The following is a 27234-nucleotide window of genomic DNA, read 5'->3' as shown; positions in this document are numbered from 1 at the left end:
ATTTTGTCGACCAATACTGTGGCAAAACATTTTTAGACAAATACCTTTTTTTCACTGACGAAAACTAAATGGAAACTTAATGAAGACTATAAGCTATGATGACTAAAACTAAATCTAAATATATTTACAATTCCATCAACAAATAAAAACTAGGCGAAAAAAGGATAGAAGGGACTAGTGGTCATTTTACACTTGGTTGCATGCAGAAAATAGCCGATCTACAATCTTGTTAGCCTGTAAAATCAGTCATTATACGACGGCATCAAATCCCACCAAAATACATTTCAGTGGACTAAATCAACTGCAGATTTAGTCGTCCAAAATATTAGGATATTTAGTCGACTAAAACTAGACTAACACAAACATTCCAGGTGACTAAAACTAAATGAAAACTATTACAAAAGACTGACTAAAACTAACAAAATCAACACTGGTGGAACGGGGACATCCAAGACTGAAATTCAGGGTCGACTTTGAAAAGCGACACTGATTACCAACGTCGGTTAAAGTGTCTCATCGTCCCTTGGATGATATACGACATTACAAACTTCCAACTTGACGCGTCATCAATGCTTTGTGAGTTCATTGCGTCCAATTTAATTATAACCTTTTCCCTCTTTCCGCCATGCATCATTAGCCTGTGTGGGAGAGTCGACAAGGCCCTGGATGATCGTCTTTGCTGGCCGTCGCTCACGACAAAGACATAATACACGTCGTAACTCAGAGCAAACAACACAACAAAAGCTAATATAAGTTTGTTTACGGGGCATGAATCCATTAGGACGCGCCCTGTTCTCTGTTTTTATAAGAACTCTGCGGCTTTCACAAAGCTTTCATTCACAGTTTCCCAAACAAACCGTCCTCCGGAGAGCCTTTTCCCCAATGTCAGCCGTTTTCTCATAATTGGGACTCGTTAGAGACGATTAATGAGCAGATCAAACGAGAGAACCAGAATTCTGGTGCGCAGCCATGCCAGGTCACTGTATGGCTGTGACAGTTACAACGCAGAACAGAATATACAATCACATACATCAGTAATGTCATTATAAAAATGGAGATCGCTGCGTGCGACGCAAAAGTTCAACTACTTCTTCTATCATTTTCATCTGCTCAAATATCTCATCTTCTCTGTATTACCAGTAATTTCTCCTTGATGCTCACAGAGTGCACTTGAGGACCTTTACAGAAGCATCCAACTCTGGATGAAGAAAGGCTGAACATAAGACTGACTGACGCCCTCCAATCATAACATATCAAAACAGCTCATGTTTGTGTTCAGAGTCGAAAACCTGAACCCTGTGCCTCTCATTTGAGTGTGTGTGAATCCAAACACCAAACAAACATGCTTTCATATCTCCCCGTGTGTGTGTGTGTGTCTGTGTACTTGTGAGGGCCAAATGTCCCCACAAAAAGACCCGACCCATTTCTTTTTTTTTTATAATATTTTTTTTATCCCACGATTTTGTAACCCATTTTTCCACCCCTGTGTCAATCATCTAATGTGATCCTGGGCTCTACACACCCTCCGCCAACCTGGGGAGAGCAACGGACTTAACTCATGCTTCCTTCATGCTTGAGTGTCCAAGTTGCTCCTTTACACCTGACAGGGGGGAGTTTCCCTGGTTGGACGTAGCGCGTGGAAGGAACACATTATTCCAACCAGTTCCTTTGCCAGGGGGAGGCAGTTTAGAGACCAGGATTACTGCATGTTTTTGTGAGGGTACCTACCCTAGGGGACACGGGGAGAACATGCAAACTCCACACAGAAAGGCCCTTTTGCCAACCCCGCCTTCGGGTATGGGCACTGATGACGCGGAGGAGGAAACACGCCGCCAGCACCCACAGTGCCCCGAGCGGGAATCGAACCCAGGACCTTCTAGCTGTGAGGCGACAGCACTACCAACTGTGCCACCGTGCCCATTTCTGTCATAGCCCCCACATTGTGGAACGTCAAACTGGGCCCCTCCATCAAGACTTTTAAATCACGCTTGAAGCCCCGACTTTAAACCTAAATTATACACTGCAGCGTAGTGTGTGTGTGTGTGTGTGTGTGTGTGTGTGTGTGTGTGTGTGTGTGTGAATGTGTATATGTGTGTGTGGTCCTCACTTGTCCTCGTGTTCGTAGATGTTGAGGCCCAGCGCGTCCACTCCCAGCCACAGCTCTGTGCCTTTCTTGTTCTTGATCTCAAAGTAGTTGACTCCGTACATCTCCAGGTCCTGAGCAATCTTCAGGTACTCCATCATGGAGTCCTCTCTGCGAGGGGGGAACGAAGGATGACAAGACGATGAGGAGGAGAAGAAGGGCCCGCAGTGGTGGGGGAAAAAGTATCAATACTGTGCAATGTTAGAACTACTTCGTAATTCTAAATGTACTGGAGAAAATGTTGGTACTTTGGTACTGTAAAGCACCAAAGAGTAGAATGTATTCTTTATGCGGAATGTCTCATTTCAAGTTTTCAAATGAATAAAAAGAGCTTGTAGATCGGCCATTGGCCGTGTGTGTGTGTGTGTGTACCTGAGCATTCCTTTGTGTTCTTCGTGCCATGTCTGTATCCTCTCCTCCCACTGTTCCTTGGTCAGCTTATGTTGTTCCAGGACTCTGCAACACACAGGCGTACACACACACACACACACACACACACACACACACACACACACACACACACACACACACACACACACACACACACACACACACACACACACACACACACACACACACACACACACACACACACACACACACACACACACACACACACACACACACACACACACACACACACACACACACACACACACCCACCCACACCACAGGGAGGACATAAGGACTCGTCTGCTTGGAGGTAACTCCCTCCCACATCATGTAACATCACAGTATTATTATTGGAACAAAATCTATTCCTGTCATTTGTTAACATGCCAGATAAACGTGTGTGTGAATGTGTGACGTGCGCGTGCGTGTGTGTGTGTGTGTGTGAGAGAGAGTGAATGCGTAACATGCGTGCGGCTCAGCTTTGTCAGATGTAAGGAGGGAGAGTTCCCAGGGAAAACGGTGACTCAACCCAAAAGATAGATCACATTTCCTACCAAGGAAATCACAGAACATTCCACAAGAGAATGAGACACATTCCACGCGCGAGCAAGTGTGTGTGTGTGTGTGTGTGTGTGTGTGTGTGTGTGTGGGGGGGGGGGGGACGCATCAAACCGAAGACTAGCCACAACTACTCTTTGTTTGAAGTCATGCAACACAGAAAACATAAAGAAAACACTCTCATAAAGCAAATCATAACAAGCCCTGTTCGGGTCATGACTTGACCCGACTGTGTGCTCTTGTATTGCTAGTATTGTATTTCTGTCTTGTGAGGACAAAATGGACAGAAAATAAAATAAATACAAGATGTGTTGCTGGCGCTCTTGTTTTCCCAATGGGCTCCGCGTGCGTGCGTGCATTAAATCAATGTGATTTGTGAAACAGCGTGAAAAACCTTTACTCCATGTGTGCGTGTAGTGCAGTGGTTTCCAAAGTTTTTAGCCTGTGACCCAAAAGGAGAGATTTGACGTTTGCCCCGGGCACCCAAACTGGTGAAAATAGCAGATCTACAAGGTCGTAACGCGGCGGCGAAGCGGCGTGTTGTGAGCTTGTAGATGTGCTATTTTCACTACTTCTAAAATATTAGTTTTTCTAATCTATGGAATTGTTAGTGTGGCGTATACCTCTGTGGCAGCAGTCGGTCGTGGGCGAGGTATCCTGGCTTGTGGACGTCTTTGCTGTAGTCTGCATACTTGGCTTGGACAGAGTAGGAGGCCAGCAGCACCGCCGTCTCGGGGGGACAGTAGTTCTCATCGTTCAGAATGGCCTCTTTCACCTGGAGACCACAGAGAGACAGGGCAGGTGGAGAGAGAGAGGGAGGGGTGACCACCGACACGGCAGGTGGAGAGAGGGGTGGGGTGGGGGGGGAAACCAGAGAAAAGACGGGCCAGTCAATAACGGCAGACACCAGTGGTGGGGAAAAAGTACTCAATGTTTTTACTTAAGTAAAAGTAGTAAAGTACCAATACTGCAATGTAGAACTACTCCGTTTCAAGTAAAAGTCCGGAATTCAAAATGTGCTTGAGTAAAAGTACAAAAGTATTCTGCATCAAAATGTACTTAAAGTACCAAAAAGTATAACGTACTTAATACAAGCTCTTTCAAAATGCCAATAACGACTAAAGGCAGGGCAATATATGTTAAAATGTAAAAAAAAAAAAAAAAAAAAAAGAATAGCAAAAATGCAAGTTCACAACAAGCTCGTGGATTGGCTATTTTCGCCACTTTTGGGAAATTATAAAAATGTGATCGTCACACGATATCAAGGTTGAGGCATTCGGTCAAAAACCCGAATGGCTTTTCCTGTGTGCGGACGGACGGCTCACCTGTAGGAAGAACAGTCTCTGCGTGATCTCCTGGATCAGTTCCTCCGAGACGTCCTCGGGGAAGAACTTGGCGCGGAACTTGAACTGAAGAGGGTTCTCCTTCTTCACGTCCTGCTGGGTGACCTGGTTAACAAAAGACATCAATTGATTTCCAGTTGTTCCCAACTGTTTTTGATCTGTCTGAATCACTCGGCCTAGCATATTTCAAACAATTCCCCCCAAGGACAGAGGACGTCGTAAGCTTGTTAGTTCTGCTATTCTCGGTGTGTGACACTGGTTCCAACGGAGTATATCAAGGCCTTAATAGTCAGTTAGAACTTTTTTCACCCCACACACTATCCTCATTAGTTCAAACAATATTCTTACATATATTACATACATGCTGTTGATACGATTAGGTTTAACAAACAAATAAATCCAACATGGACCATCTGTACTTTTGTGGTAATTTGCCGGTCCGTGGGCCACAGGTTGAGAAACCGTGATTGAATGCATTGGGTGATTGATTGATTTGATTAATTCAATCAATCAGAGCAACCTTCACATAAACAAGCAGTTAATCAATAACCTGATCAATTGAACTGTATTCTGGACCTCAGCTATGTCCTAATTAGTTCATAAGACAGAGAGGCCTTGTAATGGTCAAACGGAAAGCAGAGTCTCATGAGCAAGAAGACATTGGCAAACAATGCCACAGACCCCCATTCGATAACATTTTGGGAACACTTTCAAATCCTCAGTGTTTATTTAAATTGATTCTAAGCCATCTTCTTTCAAGATTTTTCAAAAATGTTCAAAAAGATGTACAAGCTCGCAGCTTTGAGTTTTGAATAGCCAACGCTAACATCTAATTTGACACAGACTTGAATGGATTAACTCTGAAAAGTGTACATATTATGTACACTCTCAGAGTTACAGGGGTCCATGTGGGTACACCGGAACCCAACGGCGTTGAGAATCAATGACTTAAATCAACCAATCAGACTGTCGATCACGAACCCACCACGTCGTGATCTTGAAAACCAACCTATCAGAGTCGGCGCCCGTTCTTCTAATTATTCGAGGTCCGACAAGCAACGACACCAGGATCGATAAATCAATCACAGTTTCACAGGAGCGTTGCAAGGAGTCAAGTGGCAGATGCGAGGTCGACGCTTCCATTCAATGTCTACTAAGGCAACAGGCGTCGCCACACGTTGTGAATAGGGATGGGAATTATCGATTAATTAATTAATTTATACGTTTTGATAACCTTATCGGTCGATTAACCGGTTAGTTGATAAGCAGCGTTTTTTTCTTCTTCTGAGAATCTTAATTTTGACAATATACAGAAAGAATACAAGGCATATTAATATTCTATTCCTTAATCAAATTCACCATTTCAGATACAGGGCCAGGCAATGGCATCTTTATATGATTGGGGGGGGGGGGGGGCAGCATTACATTCACAGAAAACCGCCCAATGATAGAACCGCACACTTTTTCATTTAATTGAATAATTTCTTAACGGCGATTAACATTTAACATCCCTAGTTGTGAACTTGGAGATCAGCTTTTTTTTTGCGTTTTGAATTGACCCATTTCGGTTTGGTGTTTTTAAGCATTATGTTATACTTTAGCTATTGAAAAATAGCAGATCTACAAGCTCGTAGTGCGGCACATTTGAAAAATCGCGAAATGTGGCGCAAATGTTTGAAAATATATTCTTTCAGAGCGAAGTCAGCGCACGTTTTTTACTCAAATCGTTTTCTTTAGGGGCGTCCCCGGAACAACATATTTTCAGATGGGGGTCCACGGCCAAATACAGATAACTCTGGGGACCCTTGACATGAAATATTGAGCACCACTGATTTAGATTAGAAACATTAGGTATTTCAGAAAACTGTCAGGATTTAGAAAATCTTTTTTTATTATTTTAATGTCAGGTCTAAAATGGGTTAAGTGGTAGTAAATGGTGCACTTTTACTGACAGAATATCTGTAGTTGCTGGCAGGTCAGTTATAGAGTTGGGATCCGGAGGAATCGGATCCAACATTGAGGAAGCAGAATCGGTCCCATCCTCCTAGAACTCTGGGAGTGTACAAATGGAACCATATGGGTCCTTTTGGAACCCCTATAGGAATCGTTAAAAGTCCTAGAGGATTTGGCCTTGCGCGCCTTACGACGTGCCCTTCAAAAGATGAGCTGCCCAGAGGCCACAGTGACCTTGATTGCCCCACCTGCACTGCAATCAGATGATAACACCGTTATCTCCTCTGCCTCATTCCTCTCAATGTAGCTTTCAGACGCCCGTGTCTTTGTTTTGTTAGCATTCTCTGAATTCTCAACTGTCCCCGAGTCCCCCATCCCCATCTTCAATCCAACCCAGTGACTCTGCTGCAGGGCCGAGCACAGGGGGAAGGTCTTTTTTGATTCCAGAAGTGGATTACAAATATTGGTCATTTGTCATTCTGAGAACTAAACATGTAACATTTACTTCATGTACAGCCCACCGCATATTAACGACAAAATCATCCTTAACCCCTAAATTCAATATTTCAGTAAGTAGACCTTTTGTAGCGCAATTTATTTTCACAACACCAGAGGCCAAGTGGCCTTGAAGCTTGATCCTTTGGTCCTCCAAAATGAGGATAAACATCGGACCCCCCACAAAAAACTACGCCCTATAGCGGAGACGACTGGTCGGTCTCCGCTTAACAGTCAAACATAAACTAGCGAGGTCGTGTCGACCTGGGGATGGAGAGGTACTGCGTGTACCGAGAGAAGTACCGACAACAGTTACAGCATGTACTGTACCCATCTAATCACTAGTCATTAGCAGAGATAATTAGCACCCTTGTGCAGTATGTGAACATAATGTATGATGACAAGCTGGGATGGTACAGAATATAGCTACAGTGTGTGTGTGTGTGTACCACACGAACACACACACAGAATACTTTCCACTGACTAGAGCCCCCCTTGTTAAAATAAATCCTGTCATAGATCACTCTGACAGCCTAACATGGGTCTAGCATGGCTGTGTGGAACACCTCCACACACACACACACACACACACACACACACACACACACAGTTGCAGTAGTTAAAAACAAGGGGAGTTTTCAGTACCACCTCCTCAATCTCACATACGCACACGCGCATGCATGCGTTTACAGTACTTCGGGGCGAGGGGAATTCTATGACGTGCATGCATGCGCTCAAACACACGCAGATGGCTTCAGACGGTCTCAGTACACACAGTGACAATGTCCATTTGACTCGATGCCGTGTGAAAACACACGTCATTTCATACGGCTGTGGGGGGGGGGGGGGGTGGTGCATGGCGTGGTTGTCAGGAAGTCTGTGACCATATATAGTGCCCTCAGAGACTACTGGACAAAAGGACAGACTTGGTTGCTACGGAAAGACAATAGTGTGTGTCAATGTGGGGTCCGTCCTTGGGGGGGGGTTCCAGGGGGTCCCCAGCTAAATGTCACAATAAAAAGTCACAGTTTAGGAACCAAATGGACCCTCATACAAGGTTTCTTCGACTATGCATGCACCTCTTGGTACCACAGCACCGCAAAAGGCCCTTAAAACAAGGCTACATACTTCCCAAAAAAACAAACTGGTCAGGCTATACTTACTTGGCCTTACTCCGAGAACCCACCTCACCCCTGCCCATTTTGATAAGCTGGAATGGTTTAGGGTCGACGACAGAGTACAGCAACTTGCAATGGGCCTGGTCTACAAGATTCTCTACACACCACCAACATACCCATGTACCTGTCAAAATACTTCCTTCATGTCAACCCTTACTGCTGCCCTTCCCGTTATACGTTCATACGTCTTTAAATGTTCTGATGAATGGAAAATGGAGGACCCTGATGGTAAACAAGTCTTAGTGCTTTTCGGTTTCATCCTCGTAGCAGTTTTTGCATTGACTTGTGCCTTCATTTGAAATGTACATACTGCGAATACACCTTTCAATCAAATGAATCAATCAATGGGTCCATTCGTACACTCTCAAGAGTTAAATCATTAAGATTTCACAATGTAAACTGGTGTCCCAGAGATGTATCAAGTGGGGGTCCGTGGTCTAATGCATAACAAAACTGGAGGAAAAAAAGGTTGAGAAGGGAAGGAGAGAGTGAGCGAGATACACAGTATAAGAGTGGCGAGGAAGAGTCATGGAGAGGAGGAGGAGGAGAATATAAAGGAGTGAAAGACAGAAAGACAAGAGCGGAGGAGGAAGGGAGGTGAAGAACAGAGAAAGACATTCATTAGAAAGAGAGCTAGAGAGAACAGTGGAGGGAGAAGACAAGAGACGTATAGAGCGTACCAAAATCTCCTTGAGGGGGGGGGGGGGGGGCGTCAACATATGTGTCACGTGGTAGCGGCCGCCATACTTCTGGGATTGTCTCAGCTCACTGTGTCGTTCTTTTTTTAAAACACCAGAGGGAGTTCAACAAACGACGTGCGACCATTCTAAACTGACATCTCACAATGGTGCTTGTAAGGCATTTGTTATTTCTTTCCGTTCTGGTGTTGGCTCACAGTGTTGTCGCCAGGAACGAGCTCAATGTTTACAGAAACAGACCACCGTCACTCTATTCTGAGCGACGTGGGCTAGAGTTTAAATCCCACAAAAATGGCGCCGCTAGCTTTTCAGCCGGCGCCCTCCTTTTGGTGACGTATACAGGTTTTTACAAACTATAGACTCTATAGTTTGTAAAAACCTGTACGTCACCAACACATCCCTCTATAGTATAGAGGGATGTGTGTGTGTGTGTGGGGGGGGAGAGAACGAGAGAGAAAGGGGGAAAAGAGAAAGAACGCGAAAGAGAGCAAGAACAGTATAGTGCTCATTTTAACCCTCGGGATGTTTCAGTGTAGAAGTGAGAGAGGTGATTAGCATTACCTTCTTGTTGAGCTTGAGCCACGTGTGGTAGCCTTTGCTGTCTGTATACTGCAGGCCAAAGAACCACACCTCCCGAAGGCCCACGGTCTTCACCACCTATAGGCAGAACACACACATTGCATTGACTTACATTCCCTATATTGCCAAACCACATCCCAATCTGAATCTATCTTAAGTTATTCTTAACCAGTGGTGGATTGTTGTACATTTGAACACTTGGGAAATGGGACATTCTGCACATTGAGTACTTTTACTTTTGGAATTAAAGTACATTTTGAGGCCAACACTTTACTTTGACTCAAGTAAATGTTGAATTCCAGGACTTTTACTAGTAACGGAGTATTATTGAGTGTGTGCGTGCGTGCGTGCGTGCGTGCGTGCGTGCGTGCGGGCAACTCAGCAGGGCTGCTTAATAAATAATTCAATCGCAATACTACTTAAACGGCAACATTTTTGCCAACTCCGAAACCACAGCATGCACTAAATACCTCAGAGAAGCTACATCGTTCGTGCAAAATGTCAGGTCTACACAGATGAGATTACACACTCACTGGGAGAATATAGCAAGTCATTTCCATTCAGACTGGTGTTCACGATCAAAATGCAACTCCCTACCTAGAATTAGATACGAAACTCTGCAGCTCCACAAAGACAAAGGAGGTATGACATTACCTAGCATTATACCAAGCCTGAGAGAATATTTCAATGCAGCACAAATCAGACCAGTGACATGCTGGTGTGTAATACAGAATATGTCGCGATATGGAAGGAAATTGAAATGGAATTTGAAGGATGGCCAGAGCTATATTATGAAATTGGAGAAAGATCTGGATCCAATCACTACATTTACAATTGAAATATGGAATGGAATACAATAGTTAAAAAAAAAATACAAATTGGAAAAGGAAAGAAAAATTCTTAGTTGGCTCAACTTGGCTGGCATATGATTCGCGTTTCAAACCGGGAATCTATGACCAAGGATTTAACCCATTCTGAACGGGAACCCATTTTGGTGTTAGCATCATGTCATGCTTTAAGCTATTGAAAAATAGCAGATCTACAAGCTCATAGCGCGCCACCGAGTGACGCGCTATGAGCTTGTAGGTCTGCTATTTTTTGAAAAATCGAAGAACGACTGACATTTTTAGAATCTGATCTCAGGTCAGAATGGGTTCATCAGACCAGTGTGTGTCCAGTGGAAACCTTGTATGAATCTGATCTCAGGTCAGAATGGGTTAAACGATGTGCAAGGGCATTAGGCAGAACAGTATGTACGGTGATAGAAAAAGGGGGAGATGAAGAGTTTCAAAGGACAAAATATGATATGAGCATGAGTTGGGTTTTTTTTTTCGATACGAGAGATTAAAGAGATCAAAACAAATTGTAATTAGGACTATGGTTCATGCTTACGAAAACTCTCAGCTCTTTATCAAGGACTGATGGCAAGTAAAGAAACGATCTATACTCTATAAGGAGAAGTGGGGAATTGAATTCCGGGTGCAAGTTACAGATGACGACTGGTACAATATAGTACAGTATATAGTATATAGTAACAGTGTACACACAGCCTATGGAGAGAATTCAGCTGGAAGAATATTACCGGATATTTCATAACTATAGAGCAAGGATGTTGGTGCCCTGGCGCAGAACTGTGACGCAGGAGCTGGAACAGACAGATTAACCTGTCCTGGGGAGAGGTGCGTGCGTGCGTGTGTGTGTGTCTCACACAGACTTACCTGATCAAAGAGCTGTTTGCCTGTCGTATTTGGCTGGATGGCAAACTCCAGCTCTGCGTCCATGGTGGTGACGCGCACATTGATCTGCAAGACACACACACACACACACACACGAGAATGTGGTCACTGTACTGCCAAGTGTACACAACATATATTATAAACACATCAATGTTTCACACACTCTCCCTGGAATACTAGCATGCTCTCTGACACAGAGGTCAGAGCACAAATCGGCCCCGTGGACCATTTCTTTCACACGGCAGCAATTTTTGCTTTCATTTGTCGTATCATCATTGTTTCACTTCCTTATCGTTCCCGGCGTTCAGTTTTTTTTTTTTTTTAATAGATTGTGCACTCCGCACAATTTCTCTATCGAGATAAAACCAGTTTGAGAGCATGGGGAGGGGGATAACGGTGTTATGGGAGTCATTTAAAAAAGCAGGAAGATACTGGTATATTTCAAGCATAAGCCGGAGATGGTATACGTGCCGTTCTGCATGCATTGCACGCGTTGGGCAGCACGAGCGCATTATGAACAGCAACTGATCTTGCATTATATTATTACATTCTAATGTTGCTTTGTTTTGGTATAGCAACGAGAGCTTTAACCGCTCAACTTGCTTAACAGAGATTGTGTTTTTAAGGCAGTGTGGTTTTTCAGGATGTCTTCCTGGGACCCCCCCGGGGGTCCTTGAGGGGGTTCCAGGGGATTCCCCGCAGCTAAATACTTGGAGGTTAATGAGCAAATCATGAACCTTTAAAAAAAAAGGTACACTTTGAGAGTTCTCTGGTCCAATGCACACCAAACGAGTAACTAGAACCAAAACGATGTAAGAAATGTTGCGTTACAACATACAGTACATACAAGTATACTGTATGTATGTATTTATGAAACAGTGACTGCTCCTTAGGGCTAAAACCCTGCAGTGCTAATGGACCACACGGTGTGTTGCTTTAAATCCCTCAGGCAGGCACATCTTGAGAATTTTGGACATTTCTCCTGCAATCTAAAAGCAACCCATCGTCTCTCTCTCTCTCTCTCTCTCTCTCTCTCTCTCTCTCTCGTCACTGACAGGGTGAGTGAGCATTTCTGTTCCTGGCACCCTCCTACCCAAGATGCCTCGGTGGGGAGGGGGCGGAGCTGACAATCGAGTCCTGCCATTGGCTGTGGATTTGTTTTTTTTGTTTTTTTTTGAGCGGCACTGGCAGTGGGCCTAGCATGCACGCAGCTGACGATGAACACAACGGGGCTGACCTCCGAGACATACCACATCCGTCCTCCCACACACACACACACACACACACACACACATGCGTGTGCGCGCATGTACATACAGTACATGCATCACAGAGAGACAATCCAGATAAGAGGAGCAGAGAGTGCAAAAGTATGGAAGGGGGGGGGGGAGGTGGCGGGATGTTAGACGGATAGACCAGTGGTTCCCAATGTGGGGACCGGGGACCCATAGGGGACCTTGAGGGAGTTCCAGGGGGTCCCCAGCTAAATGGCTAAATGATAGTTAGGAACCAAATGGACCCTTATGGGTCCATTCGACCATTAAATCGAGGTCGGTACGTAGACTAATATGCATGTCAAACTGGAGGTAGAGAACGGGGTTGAGAATCGTTGCTAGAGACGTACAAATCTTCTCTTATGGGGGGGGGGGGGGGGGGGGGGTCCCTGGCATATCTTTTCAAATGGGGGTCCGCGGGCTAATTTGTGTCTATTTGACAGTGAGAGAGAGAGAGAGAGAGAGAGAGAGAGAGAGAGAGAGAGGATCCAGGGTTATGGGATACAGTTACAGTCGGGTTACTGTAGATGAAACGGTGCCAGACGAAGTGGGAAGAGAACGGACCGAGAGGGAAGAGAGAGGGAGATGTTCTTTTCTTCTTCTTCTTCTTCTCCCCTCCCAATAATAATAATCATCCACAAAACCTCAGGGACACTTAATCTCAGTTTCCACTCCATCTCTACGTTCATCTCTTTCTCTGTGCGCGTGCGTGCGTGTGCGTGTGTGTGTGTCTCTCTCTCTCACTCATTAATAACCCATGAAGCTTTTTGCATATACAGCACATAGCTGGACTCTCCCCTCCTCTCCTACCCACAGTGAACCATATTATGGCTGCCTGTCATTAATTACCCATGGAAATGCTACAGCGCTTTCTCTGCTTTTGATCCCACTGTCAGTCTCCCATGAATGCACTCCCCCCCCCCCCCCCCCCACTCTCTTTGAGGACACAGGGATTAAGCACAAACAATGTGTGAGGCAATGTATGCAGGTTATTGGTTCAGAAGGACCAACAAGTGTTTCTCGAATGGACATAATGCGAGGACCCAATGCAGTTTTATAGTCAACTAGTATAGATTAGCTCATGGAACGCTAAATACTTATTTAACGTCTTATTCAGAACCTCCCACACGGCGCCAAAGGCGTTTTTAACGTGCCATTTAAGCCTTCGGTTTAATGATGAACCTATAATGTTGGCTTAACGCAGATTAAAGCTCTCGGCCGATCGGCAGCTCCGTCATCGATTGGCCTTCCCTTCAGGCTCAATGCATGGATAAACAGAAAGGTGGGGGCTGAGGCTTTTCGATTCCTTTTTTATGAGCGTTGCAGCTCAGATCGTGACGGATGAACAAAGCGACTGCGTTTAGTGGCTCAACAGCAACTCCCGGTGACCGCACGTCTAACATATTAAGGCCTCTAAAGACTCTTATGTAGTTAATAGTCCGCTCCGCACGACCACCTCCACACCATAAGAACTGTGTTTGAATAATAAACAAAATCATCCCGGCTGTTTCACTCACTGCGAGAAAACGCTAATGTTACTGCTGGACGAAATGGTTACATTTTCGATAGAAACATACTGTATCAAATATGAGTGACTGTCATAGACGATACAGCGACACCTCCACAACAATATCGCTGAGAGAGTTTCTTTATTTTTTGGACCACAATTCTTATATGAGACAATTTTAAGACGACCCAATGTTATTCTCCAATCTCCATAGAAGAGACATTACTTCCGCAAACCAGGGGATGAGCGAGTGACGTCAGGACTTTGGCACTCTATTAGACTAGAGTCCAAAGAGATGCATGCAAATACTAACCAAAACCTTTCAGGTGCTGAACAAGAAATACTGTACTGAACAAGTACAGTACTGGAGGAATGGGGCCACAGTGCCAATGAGTTAAGACCCTGTGTCTGAGGCCTGGCACCACTGGTCCAGAAACAAGTGGGCCGAACTGCATTTGACACATGGAAAAAGCAGCTTTCGTTCAAATCACCCCCCCCCACACACACACACACACACACACATTTGAACGCCAAGAAGGATTCTTGAATGCTTAAAAGTTTCCAGAGGAGACGATTTAGAGCCTAGGTTAATCTTGGTGGAAATGAGGTATATATATGACACAGCTTTGTCTGCAATTAACTTAAATTTCAATGTCCAACGCAAACATTTTGTCCTCGGAGGGTAAATTATCTCTGGGTTGAGGATTAATGGTTGTCTGGGAAGTGGGCCGGCTTTGGTGGGACAGTGTGCATCAACCAGGAGCCTGTGCAAGATGGATTAGATGCACTTATATTTTCCTTGGAACTTTTCCTTGACTTCTTCCATCTAGACATTCAAGAACGAGAATAATTTAGCTTTGCCGAGTGCTTTGGCAACGCAGGAATCTGTGCTAGTGACACCGATGCTAAATAGGAGTCGACAATGACAAAAAAAACATTCTGACCACAGAATCTTAACAGACGAGTTGTACACCAAAATAAGACGGACGCAGACTCAACAATGACTACAACAGAATTAGACTATAATTAAAACCGGCAGGCCTCCCTTAGCTTATTCATTGCACAATGATTCAAATAGCAGACAAAATAAGTCTCAAGTTTGCGACACAGCTGAGGTTTGAACCGAACCCCGAGATGATAGAAGCTGTGGGCTAGTGGTGGTGTTAAGGTCACTCGAGGTACTTCCTCTCTGGCAAACAACCACCGTGATACCAACACCCACCACAGCAGCAGCGCTTTACGGCACGACCGTGTCACCGGCTAAGCCAGGCAAACGAGGAGAGCGGCGGGTGTGCAGTTACGCCGCAGAACTTGAGCTGATGCTAACTGGGCTAGGCATGCGTTTGTTGGCGTGTTCGTTCTGTCTAGGGACCCCGCCATAGTAGGTTTAATGTGCTGAAGGGAGGCAGGTGTCGGGGAGGGAGTTTCAACAACCCATTAAGACCTGAAGCCAGTCCAAAAACAGTTTTGTAAAAACCTATGTTTCTATGTCAGTGGTGGTTTTGGAGCACTGCGCTCAAACTTCTTTATGTCAAGGATACATTCGCAGATACATTGAGCATGCGTCCCACTGGCCGCGGGTTGAGTAGCACCGCGCGCCCGTGTCTAAGTCGCAGCGTTGTTCAAAAGGCATGCTGGCTCACTCGGCTGTCGAGAACAGTTTGAAAGTGTTCTTCTAACTGTCTGTCAGAAATGTTTGCGGGTATCATGGCTTGTCATCATTATGATCCCAGAACTACGGAGACAGCTCCTCTCTCTCTCTCTCTCTCTCTCTCTCTCACCTCCTTGGCCGTGACTGCCTGCCTCGCAGCAACAGTCGGAGAAGCAGAGATTTTGTGGTTGACAGTTTGCAAACTGAGGAAGCTCGGCTCTAAATGGGTCTGAATAATTGACAGCCTTACAACCTGCTACTTTTCCCTTTTCCTCACGCTAGTTGTCGAGTCTAAACAGAGGTGGAAAGTAACTAAGTGCATGTACGCAACTACTGTACATACTGTAAGTACAATTATGAGGAATTTTACTTGAGTATAATAAAAAAAAAACATTTTCTGTACTTGTACTCCACTACATTTGGAAAATATTGTACTTTTACTCCACTACAATTATTTGACAACTTTAGTTACTAGTTACTTTTTTCACATTTCAAAATAGCCGATCTACAAGCTCACAATGCATCACGACGCATTGTGAGCTTGTAGATTTGAGCTGTGTGAGCCGTCTACTTTTGGTGCTTTAAGTACATACCAATACTTTTGTACTTTTACTCAAGTGAATTTTGCATTCCGGACATTTACTTGTAATGGAGTGTTTCCACATTCCGCAGTATTGGTACTTTTACATTTTAGTACTTTTTCCACCACGAGTCTAAATGCGGAGCAGTGAGTATAAGTGTTCCAGCAGCAGGAGGACTGTGGAACAGCACTGGAGTGGAAGTATGTCTGCAACTTGGTCAAAAGATTATGACGTTAAGAATTTAATTCCCTCATCTGGAGTCCAGTTGGTATCGAGATGAATCGAGTGTGGGTGACTCAGTGATCCCCACTTAGTACTCTTGTCTTTATGGAGACAGAAGGAAAGCTGAGAGACAGTAGGAGAAACAGGACAGACTCTTGTCTTTATGGAGACAGAAGGAAAGCTGAGAGACAGCAGGAGAAACAGGACAGACTCTTGTCTTTATGGAGACAGAAGGAAAGCTGAGAGACAGCAGGAGAAACAGGACAGACTCTTGTCTTTATGGAGACCGAAGGAAAGCTGAGAGACAGTAGGAGAAACAGGACAGACTCTTGTCTTTATGGAGACAGAAGGAAAGCTGAGAGACAGTAGGAGAAACAGGACAGACTCGTCTTTATCGAGACAGAAGGAAAGCTGAGAGACAGCAGGAGAAACAGGACAGACTCTTGTCTTTATGGAGACAGAAGGAAAGCTGAGAGACAGTAGGAGAGACAGGACAGACTCTTGTCTTTATGGAGACAGAAGGAAAGCTGAGAGACAGTAGGAGAAACAGGACAGACTCTTGTCTTTATGGAGACCGAAGGAAAGCTGAGAGACAGTAGGAGAAACAGGACAGACTCTTGTCTTTATGGAGACCGAAGGAAAGCTGAGAGACAGTAGGAGAAACAGGACAGACTCTTGTCTTTATGGAGACAGAAGGAAAGCTGAGAGACAGCAGGAGAAACAGGACAGACTCTTGTCTTTATGGAGACAGAAGGAAAGCTGAGAGACAGCAGGAGAGACAGGACAGACTCTTGTCTTTATGGAGACAGAAGGAAAGCTGAGAGACAGTAGGAGAAACAGGACAGACTCTTGTCTTTATGGAGACATGGTCATGCCTGGGGTGACCAAACCGACGGGAAATGTGCGGTAATAATAATAATGACAGTAGGCACAACTGTAACCACTAAACTAGTACCTTTAGGCACAACAATTTTTTAGAAAAGTCAAATTAAATCACACCATCATCACCCAAATGAACTGAACTCGTTAGGTGTTTAGCCACAGTGCTGTACCCCAAACCACAGGGCCACTGTACTGTAACTTTGAGCTACCGGTATGTTACAATTATAAAAGTGGGAGGCAAAGCCGGTCAACAGGTTCCTTAAGTTCAGAGTATCAAATGGTTCCCCCTCTTGCCAGTGCATGCGATTGAACAAACAAGCCATCGAGGAGAAGCTGTGTCAGCGAAACGCCCGGTTCACGGTTCATCAGCTGACCAAGTGAGACCAAGTGTTGCAGGGGTCAAGAACGGACGCCTCGTTGGCTTTTAGCGAGAGAGAGACAGAGAGAGAGAGAGAGAGGAGTCGTTATGGAGAACGCAGTGCTGAGCCGGGGTTTCCAAGTGACCAACCTCAAATGTCCCTTCGTCTGCGTTTGTGTGTGTGTGGGGCCCTGCCTGCCATCAGCAATCAGCTGTGAAATAGCCAACCTTTGTGCGCTAGTACGTGCGTGTGTGTGTGTGTGTGTGTGTGTGTGTGTGTGTGTGTGTGAGTGTGTGAGAGAGACTGTGTATGTGGACTCCGTGCTGCCTATGTGGAGTGGCTGGAACTGGCCTGGGATCCTGGATGGATCAGACAGGAGGGTTAATCCTGTCCCTCTCAGGAGGAGGAGGAGGAGGAGGAGGAGATGAGGGAGGAGTGAAGGGGGCAGGGGGGGGGGGCAGAACAACATACACAAGCACTGACGCAGCTAATCAGACACTCCAGAATGGTCGAAGGAAAGAGAACGTTCTCACAGAGACCATCTGTGCAGCGCTCCTCTTGTCCGTCATTTAGCTCTTCCATCGGTAATCAATCGACCGGCCTCGGTGGATCCTCACTTAGAAGGGGAGTAATTGACTCGCATTACAAACGGACTCCGAACCCCTCGAGTGGTGACATTACAAAGTGACTATGAGCTTATAACAACCCCAAGCGGTGCACTGCAGTGGGTAGTCTCGCGTTGACAGACTGTTGCCTCTCGCCATTTTCAAATGCTTCCGACCGTCATACAGTCTGGAGCAACGGAAGCTCTGATCATGAGTAAGCGATAAAGCGGAAGTGAATCCTCCTTCCCCACTTCAGTTTAATTTACAGTCGCGCAAATGTATCCTTGAATAAATATAAATCATCTAAGCAATGAGCATACATAGCTTTCTGCTTAGCGGAAATGGAAATAAAAGTGAACGGGAAGGTGTGGTTCCTCCAGACTCTATATAGCATTCGAAGATTGTGGAATAGTTGTCCGTTTTAATTCTAGCATTCTATATCAGGGAGTGAATTTTAGACGCTCAAGGCATCGCATCAATAACTACCGGGAGAGAACTAAACTAGAAAACCAGCAGCAGAACTCTCCTGTGTCCCGGCACAACCTGGAAATCTGTGAAACTTCAAACCAGCAAAACAAGACAGATTTATCACAACAGCTGTGGAAATCCTGAATACCTATACGCTGTAAAAATCATCAGTTGTCTTCGTTAAAAATGCGCAGCTGTTTATTTACTGTAGGTCGTTTAGCGTGGCTAACTGGCTATGCTGAGAGCTCCCGTCAAGACGAGGACATGAACCTGCATGTGTGTGTAAGAAAACACGTGTGTTTCTCCTCCCTTTCACCCCCCCCCCCCCCCCCCACACACACACACACACACACACACTTCAATCAGAAGAGCTGCTAATCTGGCCTGCTGGGCTCTGAGCAGCTGTCTTGTCTGTCTGATTAACCCCCCTATGGGGTAAGGAACGCCTTTGGGGGAGGGACGAACGGAGGGGGGAGGAGGAGAGGGTCAGAGGGGATAAGGAATGACGGGAGAGGGAGAGAGAGAGAGGGGAGGGTGGAGAATGAGAGGACGGATGAGTGAGGGAGGGATTGGCATGTTCTCGTATACCTAGTACTGTACCTACATGCACACAAACACACGCACATGCTCGTTATATACAGAGCGAATTCAAAACATCTGTCTTTAACAAGGACAAAAAAGAGGTTTTAAATTACAGAGATCATCACACACGAGCCATCTGATGACAGTCCTCCTCTAGTCTTAAAGGTTGCTGACGGGTGGCTTTTAGCTGCCGGTGGTGACACAGCGTTCGTTGCCTGGACTGGTTTGCCGCTTTGATGTCAACCCACAAAGCTCTGGACTGTTGACAAAGTAAATGGCCAAAAGCAGCCGGCAAACAGTTTACGCTTTGCCCAGCGGCACCGAGCCCCCCTCTCCTTCGCCGCCCAAGAGTCGTACCCCCACCCTCCAGCCAAAAGTTCTACGATTCCAATGACCATGCCATGTTGTCTTGTCTTGTCGTACGTTTGTCTTGTTTTTGTTTCAAAACTTGATTCAGGTTATGTGGTTTGTATTAGTGTTGCTTCCATGTTAGCATAGGACTATGCAACTTTTTATTTTATTTTCCTATTTTTATTTTATGCTACCACAATATTTTGTGTATGGACTCACAACATTTTGTTATCTTTTATATGTTTCATATGGGTGTGTCACATATACTGTCATTTGATTTGCTGTATACCCTGAATCTTGAATAAACAAAACAGTGAAAAGAAAACGATCAAACAATCTCCTATACACCACTGCTTAGCATCAGGGTCTCTAATAACTGGGGCTGGGCAATTAACCAAAATGAAGGCTTGTATATAAACAAATTGACACGAATTATCTTTTCACAATGGACTAAATCGGTCTGATAAGATTAGCCACTGAACTATTTTTCTATCCATCTAACTATAAATCCATCTAATCTAAAAACGCCCCTCACACGATTTGCATTTACTACATAGCGGATGAGAGACGTTTCGGCTAGTATCCAGCCTTCGTCAGCCTCGACACTTATGAAGGCCCGGATAGCCGTAACGTCTGTCTTCATCTGCCAAATCTACAAGCTCTGGCTGCTAATTGTGTCAAATGTTCGCCTACTACGACAAGCCCAGAATAGGGTAGGGAAGCTATATTATGGTTCATGAGGTTAACTGCATCTCTTCTTCATCCTGTCCTCAATCCCGGTTCTCATCCCCGCTCGCTTCCTGCACATCTCTCTCTCTGTACATCTCCACCTCATCATACCCACCGTCTGTTTCCATTTGCACCCAGACCTCATGCCTTCTTTTGCTTACTTTTCCCCACTCTGACTTTATCCCTCCTTCCTTAAAGAACACACCCACCCTCTCTGCTATCTCTCTCCTTTCTGTCTCCCTCTCTCTCTCTCTCTCTCTCTCTGTACCCACTGGAGACAGGATGTTGATACAGACCGAGAGAGGGGCTTTAACTGGGGGCCCCCCCGACTCAGTTTCACACTGCAGGGCCTCTTGTGCTGCAAACAGGAAAACAGGCACACGCTAGGACGCCAGCACCAGAGCCCCTCTTCCTGTGGGGTCAGCCCGGCTCATAAAACACCCCACCACCGCGGAGCTGAGCAAAGGCTACAATGGGAGTGAATATGTAGGTATATGAGAGACCATTGATAGGGCCATACTCTGCCCTATCAATAATGCAGCAGGTTATTTAAAAGGCCCCCCCCCACCACCAGCCACAACACCTACTAGTTAACTATCTGTTAATGCCATACCTTGTCATTTGTTTTATCTAAAATTTTATCATTAGAATTTATTTATTTCATTTTGTTGTTTTTGTTTTTTGAAGGAGATTATAGGCCTGGCTGTAGCCTATAGACTGTAGCCTGTAGACTATTTCGAAACGCACGGCAATATTCTTTATTTTGCTCCCAGGGCCAACATTTCTATTAAGGGCCTTGCCTACTCCAAAGCCGTTTGATAAATCCATTCAAAGTCTCCCGCCGTCTCACGAAAAAAACCACAATCTGTCTAGATATTCAACAGCAGCAGGTCACCTGGGGTTCCTGTGCCGGACGGCCCGGGGCCGGACACGAAATACAAAAGTGACTAAAGAGTTCTCTTAAAAGCTTTTTGGGGGGCTCTCACAGGTTATGTCAACATGTCCCCAAGAGGGAAGGGCACACCGAGCTCTGGCAGTTGAGTTAGCGGTATTTGTCTGCGATAGTGATGCTTCTCTCAGCCTACACTGTCCCCGGGAGCTGTTCTTGGTTCAGAAGGACAAGAGGGGGGTGTGAGGGAGAATGACATCAAAAAACAGACCGTTATTCACAAATCCCTAGGAAAGATTCTTCTGGACTAGTCATTAGTGATTTTCCACTAAGGGAAATTCATCATGAGAAATGTATGCACAAATAGAAAGACATCTTTAAAGAATCCCTAACGTAGGAGTTAAATTAAATCACCCAGGGTTTTCCTGTGTATTTCACCCATTCCCAAAACGAAATTGCAAAAAAGTGCAAAATCCAGTAACTCATCTGTGACCGCTGTCCAAATCTCTACTCTTGACGTGAAAGCAACGTAGCCTCACACACACACACAACGGCATGGAATGGGACAGCCGTGCTTGCAAGCCTGCAACTGTGCTGGAAATGCTTTTGTTTTGGCCTTTGCTCACAGAGCTGAGCGAGGCGTCTGGCATTCTCTCCACCCTACTTGGCTGGCAACAATGGCTGTAGTGTTGTTAGAGCCGAGCCTGCGAGGCCTGGGTGTCTCTCTGAGGCTCAGAGGAGGCCTCTCAGACCCACAGAGTTCACTCAACGCTGCCCCGTTTACTGGAAGATGAACTATTACGAAAGTTTGACGTGTTGTTGCTCGTCACCAACCGCCGTCCCCGGAGCGTCTAGCAGCAAAAACATAGCTGCGCAACAAGCGTGTGAGACAAAACAAAATGACAAGGAGCCAAATTAGCCAATCGTTAAGTATGCACATGAGTGGCACATGTTTAGACCCATACTTGCTTGTTTTTGCGATGATAATGTGAGGGGAACTGTTCGGACGAGTACAAGCATGCGCACGGTGGTGACAGAGCTGTCACCTCACAGAACGATAAAATCTGGCTTCGGGGCAACCAGGTGCATGCACTGGTGCGGTTACAACTAAACAGAAAGTCGAGTTTTGTACATCAGACACCAAGCACCTTCCTTTTGTTGCACAGGGACATGAGCCATCCAAGTGCATGCTATCTAGTCCTACTGACTAACAGACAGGCTGGCGGCAAAAAACAAACACACACACACACACACACACACACACACACACACAATATGGTCCATTAGATTTGGTTCAGTGATGATCGAAACCATATTTGAAATGGATGGGAATTAGCAGTGGAGGACTAGTGACACCATGGCTTCTCCTTCGTAACTAATAAAATGGTCTGCTGCAATATACATTACTAACTGTATACTACAATTACAGTTGAGCTGTTTAGCAGACGGATGCTCTTATCCAGACGAGATCAGCGTAAGCATGAGCGCTATAGTCAAACAACAGGGTAAATAAATAGTCACGTAAGTAGAGTACAAAGAGAACAATGTAATGGCTCAAAGAAACTAGGATAATGGGTAAACATCAAAGCTAGCCGTCTAAACTACATGTTATCTAAATAATAGACTTTAACATGTGGTCACATGAGGTCGGGTTTGATCCCCGGCCGGGTCATAACAAAGACAGTAAAAACTAAAAATGGGACCCAATGCCTCCCTGCTTGGCACTCAGCATCAAGGGTTGGATTGGGGGGGGTCAGTCCCTGCTTGGCACTCAGCATCAAGGGTTGGATTGGGGGGTCAGTCCCTGCTTGGCACTCAGCATCAAGGGTTGGATTGGGGGGGTCAGTCCCTGCTTGGCACTCAGCATCAAGGGTTGGATTGGGGGGGTCAGTCCCCGCTTGGCACTCAGCATCAAGGGTTGGATTGGGGGGTCAGTCCCTGCTTGGCACTCAGCATCAAGGGTTGGATTGGGGCGGTCAAATCAACTAAACAAATGCTTCCTTCAACGCGGGCGGCATGGCTGCGTCTCACCGCTCCAAGAGATGGGTCAAATGTGGAGAACAAATTTCACTGCGGTAAAACGTGTGTGACAAATACTAGAACTTTGACTTTGAGACTTACCGGTTTAGGCATCTCTGCTCCCTCTCCTCCTCCTTACACCAGACAGCCGAGAGGACAAATCCCGTCAGAGCACGGAAACAATACCTGGATCACGCAGCCATAAGAAAGAGAGAGAGGAAGGAAATTATTGATTAGTTTGTCGTTAAGGATCAATAAGGGAGCCAATGAAATCCAGCACACCATGGCCTGTCTAAAGCCAAGACTCATTTAGACCATAAGACAGCTGGAATGAAAATGTTGTTACTTAGAAGTATTCACTTTCAACAAAATGAATAGAAAATGAACAACAACAACAACAACAAAAATGCTGAAAGCAAAATAAGAGAACAAACTTCTGAGTCAACACAGGAAGAAGGAATCGTGTAGGAATTAGATCATCTGAAATGAGAATGCCACAGAAGAAAGACTGTAATCCTATTCCAGCAACTGGTAGCAACTAAACAACGTCACAGAAAACATCCCACCACCCTGAGGCAGGAGAGAAACAACTTCATGTCCAAGTCCAACATGCCTTTCCACTTTACTTCGGTAGACATGCGGCAACGATTGGGAGAGTGTGCATGAGAAAACGACCTTAACCTTAAATTACTCTGGAAGGAGAAAAGTGCATGACAGTCACAGCATAATCTGATAACTTCTGTAACCTGGCAGGCTGAATGGTTGACCAAGATTCATCTAAATATAGAACTGTCTCAACGGTCATTGGGGCCGTCTGCATGAGACGAGTCCCACTGACGACATGTTTCATATCATATGCCTTCACTTAGTGTCCCTAAAACCTCAGTGTTTTTTTTATATTAAATAGAATAGCATGACATTACCATTATTAAACATGACAAATGCACACCTTGATTTAAAGCACTCTTGCACACAGACTAGACGTCTAGAATGTCAACGTACACTGCCAAACATTGGCATAATGCTCGTTATCGTTAAACTGTTAATTCATTCGGTCAGATATTCAATGTTGATACATATTAGGCTAGTAATAATTCGAAGCATTCTTGGTTGATAAGCATGTACTCTACACATTGTTGATATACTGGTCCATTGTAAATAGTTATTTATAAGACTAAATAAATACATCGACTAGGATACATACATACTGTACATTCAGAGTCCCATTGCAGATATTTTATTTAGTGCCAGTATCTAATCTAAGCTCAACTATACTTCTGCGTACGTTTAAACCTTGTTGCTGCAATGACGCCGAATTTCCCTCTGGGGGATCATTAAATGCTTGGACGCCATCATGGTAATACAATATGAACGAAAATGTCTCATCTTCCCCTCCATGTACAACTCAATAACAATAAATATTGAGGAGGCTTCCCATACAAAAACAAACAAACAAACAAACCAAAAAAATAATTAACGATGCATTTGTGTGGGTAGCAGCACTACGAACGCCCTGTTCGTGGAATCGTGCTTTATAATAACCATAACAAGTACAAGCCCCAAAATGCCTCCCCTCATAAGGACTTTTTTAAAAAAAAGGAACCACAAAACATCTCTATTTCGGTTCAAATTGTTCCCTCTGGCTAGTGGCTACATGACGGTTTTAATAAAGTTTGAATGAAGACATGTCGTGCAAGCAGTGCCACCCCACCACATTTTAAAACCCAGAACAGAACAGTGGTTCTCAAAGTTGGGTCCAAGCATAAGGACCCTCAGGTGGTTCAAAGTGGACCCTTACAGTCAGGTCTGTAACTCTGAGTGTTCCAATGGAACCAAATGGAGCCTTATGGCGGTCCTTCTTGCATTTAAAAGAGCACCACCTCCCTAGAATAAACAACACAGGATGTATGCATACATAGCCATATACATAGACCAGATGTCCCACTTTGCGTGGGACAGTCGCTCATTTCCAAGACTTTTCAGGCAGATCCCACAAATTGAGACTCTGTCCCACATTGTGACTGGCAGGCGTCAGTGTTCAAATGCCCTGATAAGACAATGGAAGAGCTTTCTGTTGTAAAGCTCTCCCAATGTCTCTTTCCTGCAAGACGTTGTTAAACCTGTTCAAATAACACGAGAAATATCCTCTACACTGTAGACATCAGGATATTTATCATTTTGGTAGTTTTCAACCAGTGGTCCAGAGACCAGGGTTCATAACCAAAATGGACCCTTATAGATATTTAACTCTTGAGAGTGTCAAATTAAACCAAATGGACATATACATTACTTAATTTACAAGAAGTCTAAAAAAAAAATTGAGAATGTAGAACGACACATTATTCAAAGTTTGGGGTCTGAGAGACTCTAAATGTCATCAAAAGGTGGTCTGTGGCTCAAATGCAGAATAAAGAATGGGACCTTTATATGAAAATGGTTGAAAACCAGTGATATAATAAGACCACACCACCCACTTGTAGCAGAGCTAGTAAGCATTTAGCCATTTACCCGCCTAGAATGAACTACCGTTATACATTGCTGAACATGTAATATTAGGACTAGCCTACGTGTCGTTCACTGTGGTTCACACATCCTGATTACAATCGCACAAGACTCAAGACAGAGGACAGCATGTCATCATGAATATGAATGGAGTTCCGAATTCACATAGCCTCTATACGTGTTAAATCAACCGGGGAGGGGGGTAGTTCTTACTGACAGTTTCAAGCGGTGGCCACCGTCACTCACAAGCCACACGTAACGTTATAGCCCGCGATCAATCATATGTATTGATTAAAAAAGGAAGCGACATTGAAAGAAAGCTTGCAGAAGAATCCCCAGGCTTTCACTGCCTTAGTTGAGACCGTATGGATCACACAGCGGCGACAGGGGTGTCGTTTAAACATAACATAACGGAATAAACCAGGCGTGTTGTTTATAGACTCGGGCGTGGGGTGGGTGGGGGGGGTTAAAAGTTTTGACGCCACGATGAATGAGAAATGTTTGGTCATTAAAAAAGCATCATTCTGTGTATCATCAAGATCACGAGAGAAAGAGGGCAAACTATAACTCCGCCTGGAAGGAACACCATCCGCCCAGGTCGAAAGAACTGAAGACGCGTTGAAGATCACATTATTTATAGCCTATTTTACACATTTGTGTTATATATAATAAATAAAATGTGCGTGTGACTGTGCGCCTGCCCTGTGGGGGCCGAACGAACACGAGGATATATCCGCTATTGCATCAAAGTTGCAGAGAGAGGGAGAGAGAGAGAGAGACTCACCGCTATTAAAACGTTTTCTCTTTCTGGCTGTTATAGTTGGAACGATGATCCCCAACTGGGTTTGGAATTTAAACACAGTTTTCTGCTCTTATTTCATCCGTCCTGGTCGAGACAAATCCAATCCGCCCCCCGGGCCGGGCCGCAGGCATGGACGGAAAGCCCCCTCGTAGAGAAGAATGATGATGATGATGATCCACTAGTGTCACCACCCGACCGTTCAGATACAATATGGCTGTCTGAACGCTGCTGGGGCTGGGCTGCCTGGCTAGAGTAGTGTAGTGAGTGACTGGGTGGTTGGTGGGTTCAGTTGGTTGGTGGAGAGAGCGGGGGGGGGGAGAGAGAGAGAGCTGAGAGAGAGAGAGAGAGAGAGAGAGAGCTGCAGGCGTGGTTCACTTGGTTCAGTTCAAAAAGTAGAGAGGCGTACGAGGCATGGATGAGGCGCAGCTCACTGGCTCCCCCTCCTTGCTGCACAGACAGTGCACACTAGCCTGGCTAATAGGCTAAGTGCACACTGCAATATTTTCCCTTCATAAAAACGTCTGTTTCCGTACGTCGAGGCTAACTGTTTTGTGACTTTGCTTTTTTACTTGTGATATCCACTGTTTAATTTTCTTGTTATATTGTCAACAAAATCCCTGTAGCCTAGTTTATGTCTAATATTTTTTATTTATCTAGCATCCTAGGACACCTAGCTCGGGTTTATAAATGGAACATCTAGGGTTCGAGAAGAACATTTTCACTGTCCATTCTTAA

The 27234-nt window shown here is 45.0% G+C and overlaps 1 protein-coding gene across 1 annotated transcript in view; it reads right to left on the bottom strand.

Moving 5' to 3' along the window:
* Positions 1-26745, bottom strand: part of LOC308311571 (radixin) — a 43158-nt gene extending 16413 nt beyond the window's left edge. The window contains exons 1-8 of the mRNA XM_080758308.1: positions 26482-26745; positions 23298-23381; positions 11059-11142; positions 9323-9418; positions 4420-4542; positions 3718-3869; positions 2516-2599; positions 2108-2254 (exon numbers count right to left, since the gene is read on the bottom strand). Coding sequence (XP_080614434.1) covers positions 2108-2254; positions 2516-2599; positions 3718-3869; positions 4420-4542; positions 9323-9418; positions 11059-11142; positions 23298-23309 — 698 coding nt within the window. The 5' untranslated portion in view covers positions 23310-23381; positions 26482-26745. The remainder of the gene's footprint in view (positions 1-2107; positions 2255-2515; positions 2600-3717; positions 3870-4419; positions 4543-9322; positions 9419-11058; positions 11143-23297; positions 23382-26481) is intronic.
* Positions 26746-27234: the final 489 nt, after the last annotated feature.

The sequence above is a fragment of the Protomyctophum bolini genome, assembly GCF_963924005.1.
Source record: "Protomyctophum bolini genome assembly, chromosome: 24".
In the NCBI taxonomy this organism is placed as follows: Eukaryota; Metazoa; Chordata; class Actinopteri; order Myctophiformes; family Myctophidae; genus Protomyctophum; species Protomyctophum bolini.
Note: the sequence above shows the minus strand (reverse complement) of the source record. Positions and strands in the feature narration are given on the sequence as shown.